This window comes from Hyla sarda, chromosome 1 (assembly GCF_029499605.1).
Source record: "Hyla sarda isolate aHylSar1 chromosome 1, aHylSar1.hap1, whole genome shotgun sequence".
In the NCBI taxonomy this organism is placed as follows: Eukaryota; Metazoa; Chordata; class Amphibia; order Anura; family Hylidae; genus Hyla; species Hyla sarda.
The window spans coordinates 78,884,342-78,900,980 of record NC_079189.1 but is presented as its reverse complement, the minus strand read 5'-3'; the positions used below and the strand labels follow the sequence as shown (position 1 = coordinate 78,900,980).

Below are 16,639 nucleotides of genomic sequence, written 5' to 3'. Positions count from 1 at the left end.
AAAGTATGGCTCTTGTCCCTCTGGCATTTTATCTGCCCAACATCTGTATTGTGCATCAACAGCGTATATATTCTATATTCACCTATGCATAGAAAGTAATGAATGCACCAGGTTCAAATGTCAGTGGAAAACTGCATTCTTTAATTATGATCCACAAATTCTTAATGTGTCGGCTGTCTACTATAAGCACAATCCACCAAAATGCCAAAGACATATAGAGGTAAACTTGACTATGTGTCAGGAATTGATAAAACAATAAAAGCATTTTGACATAAAAAATAAATCGCTACATCTTGTTGCTTTATTTGGATAGTTCTCCGGGTTACACAGGGAGCAGCAGCCCTTAGGATGTTTTAATTTTGTTCTGCTCAAATGCTACATTTCCCACCTCTGGGGCAGATTGGAAGGGTATTTGCCCATCGTTGAGAGAAGCGTCTTCCTGGAAAAGGTTCACTACAGGTGGCCTGGCTTTCATGATCTCTTAAGCCCATGGGTGGCATCTGGGGTCTATTGTCACAGCCTGGAAAGTCAAAAATAGAGGCTTGATCACTGATGTGCATAGGTGGGTGAGTCAGTGAAAGAGATGGCTGGAGGGATGAACCTAGTAGGGAATATGTACAGAGGGATACCTTTAAAAGTGTTGGAAAAAAAAACAGGGTCAACATTTGTCCATTGACTGTTTCTGGTTTGCTGCATGCATTTGCAGATTATTTGCAATACCAGACACCGCCCATGGGGTTGGGGAGAAAAAGAAGCCACTCTTTTATAACAACATATAAATAAAGTATCAAAATTGCAAAAAGAACATTTTTATAAAATTAAAAAGACAGCAAAATAATGAGATTATTGAATTTGGCCTTGTGGGATATATATATATATATATATATATATATATATATATATATATATATATATATATATATATATATATATATGAATAGTCCAACAGGAAGCATAAAGCGTCACTCCAGCAATTTCAAGATAAAAAAAGTTATTTTATTCACCCATAGTGCTACGTTTCGACCCTCTTAATGGAGTCTTTATCATCCTCCTTGATAAAGACTCCATTGAGAAGTTCGAAACGTAGCACTATGGGTGAATAAAATAACTTTTTTTATCTTGAAATTGCTGGAGTGCCGTTTTATGCTTCCTGTTGGACTATTCTTTTTTGATGCACCTTCGGAGCCGGCTGAGCACCCGCTGACTTATATTATAGGGCTTGAAGCCCCTTCATGGTACTCCTTCACTACAATTTTCATCGATATATATATATATATATATATATATATATATATATATATATATATTACTCTCACCTTATTGTGTTGTTGTTTGTCAAATCTTTTTATTTCTATTCTTCAGCCCCTTTTAGTTTTATGCTAAATGGTAATCTATGTTAATTTAGAAAAAGTGCTATAGTCCTCCTAGCATAAGTCTTAAAACAGGAGAAAATACTGTATTTCCATGTATCTGCTGGAAAATGATTGGGTGTTGTAGATCAGAGTTTGTGGATGGAGACATCAATCGATTCCTTATATGTTCATTTCAGCCAACTGTGAATCCAGGGCTGAAAAGATAAAACCAAATATGCAGATCCATATGTCAGTGTGGATGCAGCTATACTCGGCTTTTCTTACTTTTGGAACACTGTAAACTCATTTGATTTTTACAGTAAATCCTTTATAGTAGGTGTTTTTTTTTGTTTTTGTTTTTTTACATAATCCTTTGTACATAAATTCCTTTTTTACTATTTCTATCTTTTTATTATTTAAATCTCAATTTGGTTGTTATGTCATGATATCTCTTTATAGGAGTCGGGGCTCATGATTCCTGCTGCAAATTCAACCCGCTTTTGTTCTCACAGTCATAGAATTAGCAATCTAGTCTATATACAGCGTTTCCCAGTGCTGTCTACCTATGGTCTGTGTCCCATACTGATATGGTTGAAGGAAAAACTGTGTGTGTTCTGCCTGTCTCAGTTACTGTCTATTGACTGTTTTCAAATTTGAGTCATAAAATTAGAAATGATCTTACTATGATCAATAGGGTGATGTTGGGTAGTTGGAGGTAGTTTTATGCCAGGTTTTTCAGTTATTAAAATGTGGGCCAGTGAAAAAAGGGGGTGGAAACTACTGGTTCAGCACATCTTCTATAATATATACCAGAGAATAGTAATATAATTTAGATGAAATCTATACCAGCTTGTAGCTGCCTTAGATTCCATTGGATGACGTAATGACAAAGAACCAAAGATTTAAAGGGATGATCCAGTGAAATACAACTTATCCCCTATCTATCTTAAGGCAGTGCGTTTGTTTCTCTTTGGCGCTCCAATAAAGAATGAATGAAGCGTGTGCCACCTGCAGCATGCGCTCCTCTTAGAAAGCCAGGGTGCCGTTCAGGAGATCGCTAGGGGGTTTGATCGGTCATACCTCCTACTGTCAGACACTTATCCCCTATCCTGTAGATATGTTAGTATCCCACAAAGATTAATAAGTCTAAACTGATGCATTATGTAAAATGAAATATTTTAAATGTACAGTTTTTTATTATTTTTTATTATTTTTATTACTGACATTTCTGGCAGCGATTCTGTGGGCAGCAGGAACTGGCAGAACAAGCCTGGCAGACCGCTCTTCTCACTGATGGCAGTGCAGTCCAGAGTTCCACTCGGAAAATACATAGTGTAAATGGGCCAAGGGGGGGATTTATCAAAACCTGTGCAGAGGAGAAGTTGGCCAGTTGCCCATAGTAGTCAAATCAGATCACATCTTTCATTTTTCAGAAGCCTTTTCAAAAATAAAAGAAGCAATCTGATTAGTTGCTATGGGCAACTGGGCATCTTTCCCTCTGCACAGGTTTTGATAAATCTATGTCTATACTGTGTATGCAAGCAAGGAGAATGTGTACGCTCTGTTGCATGGCAACAGCAGGGTCACAGTTCAGAGAGGAAACCAGGAAGTGATCAGATCCGTGAGGGAGAAAAATAGTGCAGTAATATAGGTCATTTTACTAATTACAAAACCCCAGCACATTTGTCCCTCTTTACAAATATGTATATGGTACACATCTGATTTTAAGTTTACTTAGTGAGAAAACCTAGGGTCACACCTAGCACATCCACTGCATATTTGACATTGCAAATTCGCTACTGCCTGTCCCCAGAGTGTGCTTACAGCAGCAATCCGCCGCAAAGAGCAGACACAGAGTGGCAGATTGCTGCTACGAGCAAGACAAAGGGGGGAAACAGCTGGAGGCACACTCTAGGGACGAGCAGTAGCACATCCCCAGCGTCAAATACGCAGGGGATGCTCTACATGTGAGCCTACCCTAAGACATGTAAAATGCTAGACTTTACTACCCCCCCCCCCTTCTTATAGTGGGAGAAAAATGCTCACTACAGTTCATTACATTTTCTGGTCTGCAAAACACAAATAGTGTATTGAGCTGAATTCATATACAGTGACCCCTCAACCTACGATGGCCCCGACATACGAAAATTTCAACATGCGATGGCCTCTCAGAGGCCATCACATGTTAAAGGTAGCATCAACATACGATGCTTTTTTATGTCGGGGCCATCGCATACACAGCTATCTGGCAGCACTGACTGCTTCAGCTGCCGCCGGATAGCCGTTTACGATGCCCCGTGAGCTCCGGTGATGGTCACTCACCTGTCCTCGGGGCTACTCTGCATCGTCGGCGCTCTCCATCACGTCGCTGCGCACGCCGTCCCGTCATCCAATAGGAGCGGCGTGAGAAGCGACGTGATGGCGGCGACGGAGATCGCGGATGCCGGGGAAGCAGAGGCCTTACCGAAGCATCGGGGACACCTCGGGGACGCGGCGGCAGCGATGGAGGGCGACAACCAGGGCAGCGGTGACGAGCGGTGACGGTCCGGAGCGGCGGGGACAGGTGAATACAACTTCCTCTAACAGTGGCTGTCCGGGCATGCTGGGTGTTGTAGTTTTGCAACATCTGGAGGTCCGCAGGTTGTAGACCACTGTCCTATACTTTACATTGCACGGATCCCTCAACATGCGATGGTTTCAACAAACGATGGTCCATTTGGAACGGATTACCATCGTATGTTGAGGGACCACTGTACTGTGTCAGAAAATAAATGCTAACTTCCAGTATTGAGTGAGAATTCATCCTCTGTATATCAATAGCCAATTGAAATTATGACAAATAATAAAGAACAGTGTACAACGCAGTTAGCATTTTACTAAAATTTAAGGGCTAATACAGTTGTTCAATGGTTAATGTCCCAGCATGCACTACTGCTAAAAATACTTTTTTTTTTTTTTCTTCCCTTGAGACAACTGACCTTTCTAATCATAAAGTAATTCCCCAGATTTTAATTTCCTGGAATTAAGTTTAATTGTTGCCAGCCTAGTGGTAATCCAGTTAAATCCACGGTCGCTGATTTAGTTAGATCAGTCAAACAGTGACAGACCTTTCAGAGAAGAATGTTTTAATATGGATTCCTGAAGTGGTATAGACATTAGGATGTAGAACACACTTAAGCTGTCTAATTGTTCTGCTGTTCTAATGATTAAGTATTAATCTGTCACAATGTCAAATTGTTCGTTTACATTTTTTCGGTAAAATATGTCTCTGTTGAATGAATCTCTAAATTCTTCACTGAAACAATACATTGTGCAATTAGAACGTCTCCAGTCTAAATCGTAGCAAAAAAAAAAAAGAATTAATCAGCGCTGCTCAGTCAACATCATTGCTGCGATAATCACGAAAAAATGATGAGACCGCGGCAATATGAAGGAATACACTGTGCACAGCAGACAGGTAATATTCTTTATCTATCATTCTTCCTTGCCACACAATTAAAAACAAATTCTCTGCCGTATCGGTGAGAACGAGCCGTGATGTTTGTAAGATGGGGGAAAAAATAAAAAAAGTGGACGGAAAGATGGACGGGCAAAAATACAAGTGCTTGAACGGGCAGAAGGATGGATGGAAAGATGAATAAAATTTAGCAAGTGTCAAAGTAACTATATACAGTGAGCGTACACGGGCTGATGCTGCCCTGGGCATTGCAAGTAGATATGTGTTAAATTAGTAATTTTGTACATCTCATTATCCATTCTAGCTAGCGGGATGCTTTAGGTTGCATGTGGATAGATGTGTTTTTTATTTTATTTTTTTTTACTTTATTTCTCTTTTTTTATATGGATTCCTTTTTTCTCTTTTTTTTTTTCTTGGAACACATTGGTAGCTTTTAGAGATGAGCAAACTTACAGTAAATTCGATTTGTCACGAACTTCTCGGCTCGGCAGTTGATGACTTATCCTGCATAAATTAGTTCAGCTTTCAGGTGCTCCGGTGGGCTGGAAAAGGTGGATACATTCCTAGGAAAGAGTCTCCTAGGACTGTATCCACCTTTTCCATCCCACCGGAGCACCTGAAAGCTGAACTAATTTATGCATGAAAAGTCATCAACTGCCGAGCCGAGAAGTTCGTGACAAATCGAATTTACTGTAAGTTCGCTCATCTCTAGTAGCTTTATGCCAGTGTGTTAGCCAAGTTTAGCCTGATATGCTATTTAAAGAGAACATGTCCTTATAATAGGTCTAATGACATAAGGACATCAGCGTGATATCCTAATAAAGTTGTGACAGTGGCCTAATCATACAATCACAAGCAGCCCCCCCACACACACACTCACACACTTTTTTCACAAAAGGAGCATGATGCTGTTAGTTTAAGTGAAGCTGTAAGGCGATTAAAGGGGTACTCCACTGGAAATTTTTTTTTTTTTTTTTAAATCAACTGGTGCCAGAAAGTTAAACAGATTTGCAAATTACTTTTATGTAAAAATCATAACCCTTTCAGTTCTTATCAGCTGCTGTATGTTCCAGAGGATGTTATTTTCAAATGTCCTTTCTGTCTGACCACAGTGCTCTCTGCCGACACCTAAGTCCATTTCAGGAACTGTCCAGAGTAGGAGCAAATCCCTGTAACAAACCTATCCTACTCTGGACAGTTCCTGGCATGGACAGAGGTTTCAGCAGAGAGCACTGTGGTCAGACAAAAAGGAAATTCAAGGAGAAAAGAACTTCCTCTGGAACATACAGCTGCTAAGTACTGGAAGGGTTAAGAGTTTTAAATAGAAGAAATTTACAAATCTGTTTTACTTTCTGGCACCAGTTGATTTAAAACAAAAGGTTTTCCAGGGGAGTACCCCTTTAATGCTGCCCTATCTGGGAGCAGAATATGAAAGAGGTTGAAAAACTGAGCTCTGTGATATGAACATTTTATGCTTTGGAGCAGGATATTTTTATTAAAATATAGATTAACTCTTAAGAAGGGACAGTGAGAGCCCTTCAAACTCCACCCACACAAGATGATTGACAGCATTTCCTACACTAGTTTTTGAACAAAATACATTTTCAATAAACTTGCATAGGAGAAGTCTTGTCAGGATTTACATTTTTTTTTTTTATTCAACAATCCACCCCCAAGACATACATGTTTCTCTTTAAGTCCTTTTGATTACTGACTAAAAAACCCAATAATTGCCCTTGTCAAGACCAAGAGATCATCTGTCGATTGACCAATCCCTTCAAGAATTCTGGGATCCTGACACCCTAAAGATCATTGTTAATCGGCCACACACTTTCCTGTGTAAACAGAGGATGTGCGACTGACAATGATGTAAGTCAAGGGCCCCATGAGCCATCAGTGATCATTTGTGTTTCCCTGTTTGCACAATAATGACACAGTGTAAATGGCACTTTAAACAAGCCCCAATTAACTAGATTGGCACTTGTTTCAGGCACAGGTCTGCCCATCTACAAATTTTTTTGATGGGAGACTCTGGAAAGAAGAGATGATTCTAGGGACCCACTCTTTACAGAACACATGCTGATCCACTTTCAGTTGTGGTGCAGTCCTTATGTGGTGCAACCATTATTTATAGGGTCTAGTAGGATATTTATGAATTAACCCACAGAAAATATCTAGTGGTAATTCAATGTCAAGTTGTTTCAAGAGCAGTTATCTTGGGGACCAAGAAGGTCTATTAATGTATCAGAATTTGGATCCACCATAGGATTATTTAATATTCTCACCTGCCATTTCATGCCTGCAGTCAATGAATGTTGCTTTTAAGTATTTATGAAACAGATGCTGTCTTCAAAGGTGCTAACTGGCCCAAAGGGTGTATATAACTACCAAACTGGGAGCAGTTGACTTTTCAGAAAGCAAACTCCCACCACCCCTCCAGCCCCCTTCTGGTATATGTGAAGTATTTTTTTTTTTTTTTAGAGGGTATACTTTCATTCTCTTGTATAATGGATCGTTATAATATTGACAGCTTCCCTTTAGGGCATATTCACATACAGACTTGATGACTTAAAAAATTTTGCAACTGAAAATGAGTGCCATTCATCTGAATGGAGCTTTTTCTGCAACATGCATATACAAAAGCCACAGAAATTTCTGTAGCAAATCATATGGAATTGGAGCACATGATATTATAAAACATGGCATGTTTAGTACTTTCTATGGATTCAAGCAGCATGCAACATATGTATCAAAATATTAACCCCCCCCCCCAAAAAAAAAAAATAAAAAAAAAAAAAAACATTTTATAATGCAAATTTTACATTATGTTTATTGAGGAGTACAGGCAGTACATAATCTCTTTTATTCTTTCTGTTTTATAAGATTTCTACTCCTAAATCTTGTAACCAAATCTATTGGGATCTAGATGGAGTATGTACACAAAGGACAGGGGCAGCTCATGACTTGACATAGTGTTGACATTAAGGTTGGACTGCTATAGAGTAGGCAGCAAAGAATAGACCCCTGAGATCTCCATATCACATCACCCCATGTCAGTAACATTTTGTGAGATACTGACCTGAGATGCTCTTGAACTTTGCATTATTTGTCCTTTGCATCATTTGTCACAATGGGGGATAAAATATTTATCTTATATACTGTCAATTCTTTTGTGTTTTTGTAAAGGGATTATTTGACAAAAGTTGTTATGTAAGAAATACAGTGAAATATAGGGCTATTGTATTGTATTTAACGTTTTATTCATTTCTTTTTATTGTGGTGATACAGGGGCACTTTTTAGTTTTTTACTAAAAGATGAAATTATGGATGCTCAATTTGGTTTATTACTCCAACTAACAATGTGCAGAGTGGGAAACACTGAGGAGGCAAGAGAGCACGGCAAGCCGGCTCCCCGCCTCCATTGCACACATCTGCACAATGGAAATAAAAGAAAGAAGATGCATAACTCTAGCAATATTTCACCAATTCACGTAAGAGACGGACCCCTCATTTTAATGCTGTTCTTACCCACACTATAACCCAGTATATTGGGTTTAGTACGGGTAAATAGCCTTTCAGTTTCTCTTTAATCTTTATAAATATGCCCCTTAACTGTGCTTTTTGCAGAAAAAAATGCTTGATTTTTTCCAGGAAAATATTTTCCTTTGTCATTCATAGTATCAAAGTTTTCACCAACATGAACCTTCAAATGAATTGTTCCCCTTTCCGCTCCACCCTAAACTGTACTGTACACTAAAAGTCTCTCTTTGTAGTTGTTCAGATGGCATAAAAAAGGTTGTAATAATTTTAGTCTACGGACAGATTGGTCATCCACTAACCCTGTAGATCTAACTATGCCTCCCTCCGAAGTATACAGTCTACTTTGATCTCTATAATGGGTTCTGATGGAGAATGTTCGATCCATTACATAGAAAACTTCAATGCATTGGAATTTTTTTCCTATTATCAATGACTCTGCCCGGAGTGTTGGATTCCTATCTGATGTTTACATGTTCCCCGGCAGCTTCATGATTCTCTAGACTGCTGATTTGCACATTCACTAATCCATGACAAATTCAGTTAATTTAAAGTGTACAGAGAATTTCAGCTGAGCCGTCATCTATGGGGGAAAATCTGCTGTAACAATTACACTGGCTTTATTTCTTACAGATTGTAAAGTATCTGTCCCATTGGCAGAGAAATGCTTTCATTATCCAGTGTCAGGTATTGTTTTATCATTTTATTTTGTATAGTCAGATTGTAGCATGGTATATTTCATTAGCAAGCACCGGGCATCTTTAATACTAGCTGGCTGTACTGTATGGGAATATTAAAATCCTTCTAGCCATTGAAAAGTAATTTACATACAGTAGACTTGTTGTTTCAAAGACTTTATTGGAAATGCACTTTTCAGGTGAATAGAAGGTCACATATAAATGTATCTCTGTGGACCTGCTTATATGGATCCATGTATTCTATTCTATTGCATCCTATTATATTACATGTTTACGTTACCATCAAGTATATGGGACAGTGTTGCATGAATTGGTCATTAACTTGGGCAGTCAATACAGATGAAATGTTGTAGCCAGGCTGGAGGTTCCTTTATAGTTTTATTTTTAGAATAGATATTGTTCTATTTTGTATATAATGCCTTTTGGAGCATTTTCTATTCATGTATCTAATAGAAGTTCTCCACTTCTTCTTTGTAAAAGTATAAGGGGTTATATATATGGGGCTAATAGTGCAGGATCCTTACTAACCCCTATGTATATGACCTGCACCAGTTGAGGAATTACATCTTCATTTATCATGTACATTGGTATATAAAAGGGAAACATGGCAAGAGAAACACAACAATCTAAGTCTCATCTAGAGGTTTAGGACAATGCCACCAGTTGTATTTCATTGTTCCTCAGACACCACTACAGTGTCAAATTTTGTCAGATTGTGAGTTCAGTTGAGTTTGTAAAATAATTCTATAAGCAGTTTTCAAAATATCTCAAACTAGAACATCCATCTCTTCTGCACCACTGGTCTGTCTTTGGTCACCTCCAACTCCTACAATCCTAGATTGAAAAAAAAAAAGACTATTGAAGATTTTTAAAGGGGTATTCAACCCATGGACATCTTATTTACCATCCAAAGGAAAGGGGATAAGATGTCTGATCGCGGGGGTCCTGCCACTGGGACCCCTCATGATTTTTGTGCAGCACCCGTTGTTCTAATCAGTATGTTTAGAACGATGGATTCTGGCAGTGAGGGATCATGATGTCACGACACGCCCCCTGCCATAGACATGAATGGAGGGGGCGTGGTGTGATGTCACGACCCCAGCCGCAGCAACCCAGAATTCTAAACATAATGTTTATAACACCAGGTGCTGCACGATGATCACAGGGGTTAGCGATGGGATCCCCACGATCAGACCTCTTATCCCCTATCCTTTGGATAAGGCATAAGATGTCTAGGGGTGGAGTACCCATTTAAATATTATTATGCATACATTCTGAAAGAACAATCTAGTTCTTTGAGGCCTTGGCAAACTTTCCAACTTTCTAGTAAAGTTTGCCATTACCACATACTTATTTTCCACATGCCTTCAGCCATCAGTTTTTCCTTTATGGTAGGATTTCTTCTGTCTGTTTTGTTCACTTCTCTAGAACCTATATTTTTTTTGCTGTTTACGCACTTGAAAGAAGCATTGTGAACAGTTATTCTTGTACAATTTTGATGTGTATAGGGAGATTATCAGTAAAATAGGCTCATTATTGCCCATGTAAAAACCTAGTGATCGGATGACAAAAAAATGCTGTCCACTGGGATAATGCAAACATGAGATGTGGGACCGATAATGTGACTGAACCGCTGCACTATGATTCAGAGACGATTTGTGCAGCCGTACTGTCTCAATAATTGAGCAATGTAAAGGCCCCTTTGCATAGATGACAATCCAATGGATGAGTGCTCATATTGGGCAGATGTCTTCTTGTCTATAAACTCTTCTAATATGTAACATCTTTCTCTTGGGATCCACCCGTATGTATTTCAACTGTTTTTTCTTCAACTAAAAGATTTGCAATAAAAAATATTGAGGGTAATTTTTTCCAAAACCCTTCTCAAACCATTGCTCAGTTTCCAAGGTTTCTTGAAAAGGGCAGATGGTCATATCAGAGCATGAGATCAAAAGAAAGGCAAGAAGATGTATTTGGTGATTTTGGATATTTACCCAACTGTGAAAATAACCTTTAGGGTACGTTCACACATACAGGATCCTGCGCAGATTTGATGCACAGGATTTGTAACTACCGATTAGAAGCTGTGCTCAGTCATTTAGTTTACATTGAAATCTGCAGCAGAAAATCCTATGAATCAAATTCTGCGCATCAAATCTGCATAAGTAGTCTTAACATTTTTGTGCTTTTCCATATTTGTAAAGTAGTCAGGTCACTTATGGTTGGGTTGAAGAACCTTGGGCCCACCAGTGAGAAGTATAGAAATAGAATATGCACGTCTCCAGGGCAGTAATTACAGCTCGTGCTGCCATAGGCACTTGGATTGAATACAGCCCATTATGATGATTCCACAAGCTTTGGAATTTCATGCAGATGTGTCACAAAATACTCAGCAAATATGTCAACAAGTATTGCATGCATTACATGAAGATTGATGTTGCAGATTCACAGTGGATTTTACCACTGTGCAAAGAAAGTGGTAAAATCAACCACAAATGCAACATAATGAGCAGCTGAGCTACTGGTAAATTTGGCAACAGAACCCTTATCGCAACAGGATCATTTTGCAACAGAACTCAAGTCCAGCAAGACACGAATGCCCTAGACACAGGCCCAAAGGTGTCTAATGGCAAATACAGCCCTGCATGTCCAAAATTTTATTTTCATACATAATATTCTCTGTTGTAATTATTTGATATGCAGAAGATATTATAAACAGGAAACAAGGTGTGTGAAATAACTGGGGACAAAAAAAAAAAGCAAATCATGTCTGCGAAAGGTCTTTCCAAAAAGCAAGGTTTAGCAAGCTATTACCGTATATACTCGAGTATAAGCCGAGTTTTTCAGCACGATTTTTCGTGCTGAAAACACCCCCCCTCGGCTTATACTCAAGTGAACTCTCCGCCCTCAGTGGTCTTCAACCTGCGGATCTCCAGATGTTTCAAAACTACAACTCCCAGCAAGCCCGGACAGCAATCGGCTGTCCGGGCATGCTGGGAGTTGTAGTTTTGAAACATCTGGAGGTCCGCAGGTTGAAGTCCACTGTCCAGGCCCTCGTCATCATCCAGGCCCCCTCCCCCCCGGATGATGATGACGAAGGCCCGGGCAGTGGTCTTCAACCTGCGGACCTCCAGATGTTTTAAAACTACAACTCCCAGCAAGCCCGGACAGCAATCGGCTGTCCGGGCATGCTGGGAGTTGTAGTTTTGGAACATCTGGAGGTCCACAGGTTGAAGACCACTGTTAAATCAGACACTGACAAGCGGTGATGATGAAGGGGGTGGTGTGGGATGATGACAGGGTAATGATGACAGGGGGATGATGACAGGGGGATGTATGATGAAGGGAGGGATGATGACAGGAGATGATGATGAAGGGGGGGATGATGACAGGGTAATGATGAAGGGGGGATGATGACAGGCGGTGATGATGAAGGGGGATGATGACAGGGTGATGATGATGAGGGTGACGGGGGTCTGGATGATGACAGGGGGGATTATGTATTTCCCACCCTAGGCTTATAGTCGAGTCAATACATTTTCCTGTTTTTTTGGGGTGAAATTAGGAGCCTCGGCTTATATTCGGATCATCTTATACTCGAGTATATACGGTAGATCGGCTATGTATTCTATAAATGTGCTTAGATCAGTGCTTGTTTACAGAGCCTTATTACAAGGATTGACAATTGTGGGGGCAGGACCACATGAACTATTGCTTCGGCCCTTTGCCTCCATCTTTTGTCAGATGCAGATTATATGGGCGAAAAACAATGGTTTATTGACCTGTCAAAAAGAAGTCACCACTGACAAACAAGTGTTGCCTGTTTGTCGGCTGCTTACTGTCTCAGGTCAATATTGGCTTGTTAGTTGTCTTCATAACTAAACATTATGGAGGATCCTTGAAGAACCTGGTGGCCAACTCCAATTATACAGTATAAATATTGTCCTACAGCAGGGAAGCTATAAGAATGCAATGTCCCATGGCTATTCTGCAGCCTGAAAATTTCACTATGTATCAATACTTTTTTCTCGGCTGTTCCATAATGACAATGTGAAATAACATTTTGTAAGAGGATGAAAGATCTATATCATCCCCAAATTCTCTCTTACATTCCCTGAACAGCTACTGTGCTTAATTCCCCTACCATTTATGTGTGGTTGAGTAAGGTTACTATGGCATTGAAGCTAAGATGGCCTTCTACTGCATTCCCTATTAAAGTCTGAAATGAAATGCATGTAACCCTGAACTGAGAGCAAAGGGATCACTGAATCATAGTTAATGTGCAGTAAAATACCTTCAAAAAAGATAAAAAAGTTAAGAAACCTCTTTGCTGTGACATACATTTTAACTATCTGTTCAATAATGCAGGATTTCAGTGCCGAAGCATGTGAATTAGAGGAAGGGAATAAATATCTGGAGACTTCTTGTCTTTTTAAGTAACTGTCAGGAAAAAAATTGCAACAGTGAATGAAAAGTAACACAGATCAAGGGGATTCATTTGCCATTTATGCTATGTTAAGAAGTTCAATTTAATCATGTGAAATGATGCTTACTAAAAGGGAAGCCAATTACCGGCTCATGATATACCTACGTCCGTGAAAACTATACACGTCTGTTTTTCATAATTTTGCTTCCAATGGTCAGACGGAAGATTCCAATGGGAACGCTCTGCGAAAACTTAAAATTATTTCGGAGAGATTCATTTATTTATTGATTTATTTTAGCTACAGTAAAATGTTTCCCTTCCCAGAAGAACGTAAAAACGTCTGATTAACAATCTAATGAAGGAAAGTGCTGAAATTCTGACTTCCAGTTAGAAAGCGGCTGATTCTAGTATGTTGAGTGGGCGATGCACCTGAGAGTCTGGCTGCTATAGCATGCGTGAAATTACGATACATTCGGAAAGTCAACATTTTGTTGTGTTGAGGCCTTGGACTATAAAAAAAAGCTAGTTTTCTTCCATTATTCCAAACTCAAAACCCCAATGACAAAGTGAAAACAGCTTAAAATATTTGCTGTTTTATTGAAAAGGAAAAGTATTATACAGCGCTTGTTCAAAGAGCCTTATTACAAGGATTGACAATTGTGGGGGCAGGGCCACATGAACTATTGTTTTGGCCCTTTGCTTCCATTATTTGTATTATTTGTCATTATTTGCATCTTTGGCAGGTATTACACCCTTCAGTCTTCTTAGTATGATACCACAAGGTTTACACACCAGGATTGGATGTCCTTCTTCTCTGCAGATGCACTCAAGCTCTGTCAGGTTGGATGGGACTGCCCGTGGAAGCCATTTTAAGGTCTCTGCAGAGATGATAGCTTGGGTTCAAGTCAGGACTGAGTTACTCAAGGACATTTAATGAGTTGTCCTAAGCCACCCCTGTGTTGTCTTGGTTGTGTGCTTAGGGTCATGGTGTTGTTGGAAGGAAAACCTTTCACTCAGTTTAAAGTCCAGAACACTCTGGATAAGGTTTTCGGGAAGAATATCTCTGTACTTTGCTCTATTCAGCTTTTTCTCAACCCTGACTAGTCTTTCAGTCCCAATTGCTATAAACCACCCGATAGCATGATGCTGCCTCCACCATGTTTTACTGTAGAGATGGTATTTGGCAGGTCATGAACATTGACTTATTTCCTCCAGACATAATGCTTAGAATTGAGACCAAAAGATTAATTCTTAGTTTTATAAAACTAGACAATCTGTTTTTTGCAGTCTTAGAGTCCTTTAGATGCTTTTTTTGCAGGTGACAGTCAGACTGTTATGTGTATTACTGAGGAGAGAAGAGTTTTAACTGGTTCCCATTATGGGGTATTGAGTGCAGAATGGTGGGGGGAAACATGATGATTTAGCACAAGGCCTCAACACAAGAAAATGTGGAAAAAGTGAAAGGACTTTTTTTTTTTTTTTTAGAATGGATTGTTAATAACCTTACTAATACTGCTATTATACATTATGATGTGTTATCTGAACCTTTTCATAGGACAACCCACCCCATAGGTCAACCTACCCCATTATGGAAGGACAGCAAAGCACCAACACCACATGGAAGTGCACCAACACCACATGGAATCCTCATAGATCTGTATTAAGAGACCTTCAGGCACATCACATACCACCATATAGTGTATCAATAAAGCACAATTTTATTTCCGTAAAGCAACTCATGAAGACACCATATGATGGCTTAAGTAATGCCTATAGGTGCAGAATTTGGCAGCACATGCAATCCATATCTTCTGTACAGTGTCTGTGCGCATGACCTTGTCATGGCATAAGCACTATGGAATCAAATACATTGTAGAGCCAAGTGTACAAAGCCTATAATGAATCACATGTAATATGAAAAGATAAGCATTGCCATGTGGTGCTTCTATTTCTGATAGATTCATATGCAATTGGACATGAATTTGTATATATGTTTGTATAGTGAGATTGTACAGTGAGGTTACATACACTACGTCTTAATATGGTCATATTATGGCTCCATACAGCTTGGAGGTTGTACAGAACTATAATACAGTTGAGCACTATGGATACACAACAACTTTGGCTGCAACATGCAGTAGGTATTATGCTGCATTGCAACCAATGTATATGACCTTGTAACCAACAACTGTTCAGTCTGACATCTCTATATGTATCAGGAACTGTCCCGAGCAGGAGAGGTTTTCTATGGGGATTTGCTTCTACTCTGGACAGTTCCTGACACAGACGGAGGTGTCAGCAGAGAGCACTGTGGTCAGACAGAAAATAATTAAACAACTTCCTATGGTGCATACATCAGCTGATAAGTACTGGAAGGATTAAGCTTTTAAATAGAAGTAATTTACAAATCAGTTTAACTTTTTGGAATCTATTTTCCACTGGAGTACCCCTTTAAGGTGCAGCAGGGCTGAAATGGAATGACCTTTCATGGAGTGAGTTTACCTTTTTGTAAAATCACAGATAATGCTTTTTATTAGCCATTGTAACAAATTAATTACTTGTACGTGACAAATTCCTACTTTTGTTGCTGTGGGTTAAAATATATATAATTCAGAACATGTTCTCCCTTAAATGATACCATAGTAACTATGGCAGATATAGATGACATTAAAAGGTGATTTAACTTGAAAACACATAATTTTCTTATCACATTTTCATTTACCATGATTTTGTTTGTGCAGTCAAGGGGCCAAAGATTTATGACATTTACCGGATGGCAGCTCTTTACTTCTCCAATGTCACATACAGAAAAGTCCTTACATGCTTACAAAAGTGCAGTTACCTTATTTATACCCTGTAGACAAAGAAGAAATATCTTCTGTGGTGTGTTGTATTATATTGTCATATTTTCCTCTGTGCTAAGCACTGAGCTCTATTTTTTGCATTAATAATATAACTAAAAGGTAGAAATGTGCTTGACAAATACAAATTTCTCCATGGCCAGGAATGATGTTAAAATAATAAACAAGCTATACTTTCCTATTTTGGTTCCTTACAGCTGCTGCCATGCCAATGCCCCCCAGTCCACTGCTGATCACTGCTTCTTTCTTGTTCCTGTGAAGCGCCGACCCCACACGAACTGGCTCACATAACTTATTAATGGCTGCAT

At 39.2% G+C, this 16,639-nt stretch overlaps 1 protein-coding gene across 4 annotated transcripts in view; it reads right to left on the bottom strand.

Moving 5' to 3' along the window:
* PCDH7 (protocadherin 7) overlaps positions 1-16,639 on the bottom strand; it is an 855,514-nt gene that overhangs the window by 33,067 nt on the left and 805,808 nt on the right. For 2 of the 4 annotated variants that reach the window (XM_056556116.1, XM_056556106.1), the window contains exon 3: positions 389-520. The exons of the other annotated variants lie outside the window; for them this stretch is intronic. In XM_056556116.1, coding sequence (XP_056412091.1) covers positions 389-520 — 132 coding nt within the window. The remainder of the gene's footprint in view (positions 1-388; positions 521-16,639) is intronic. 4 annotated transcript variants of the gene reach the window in all.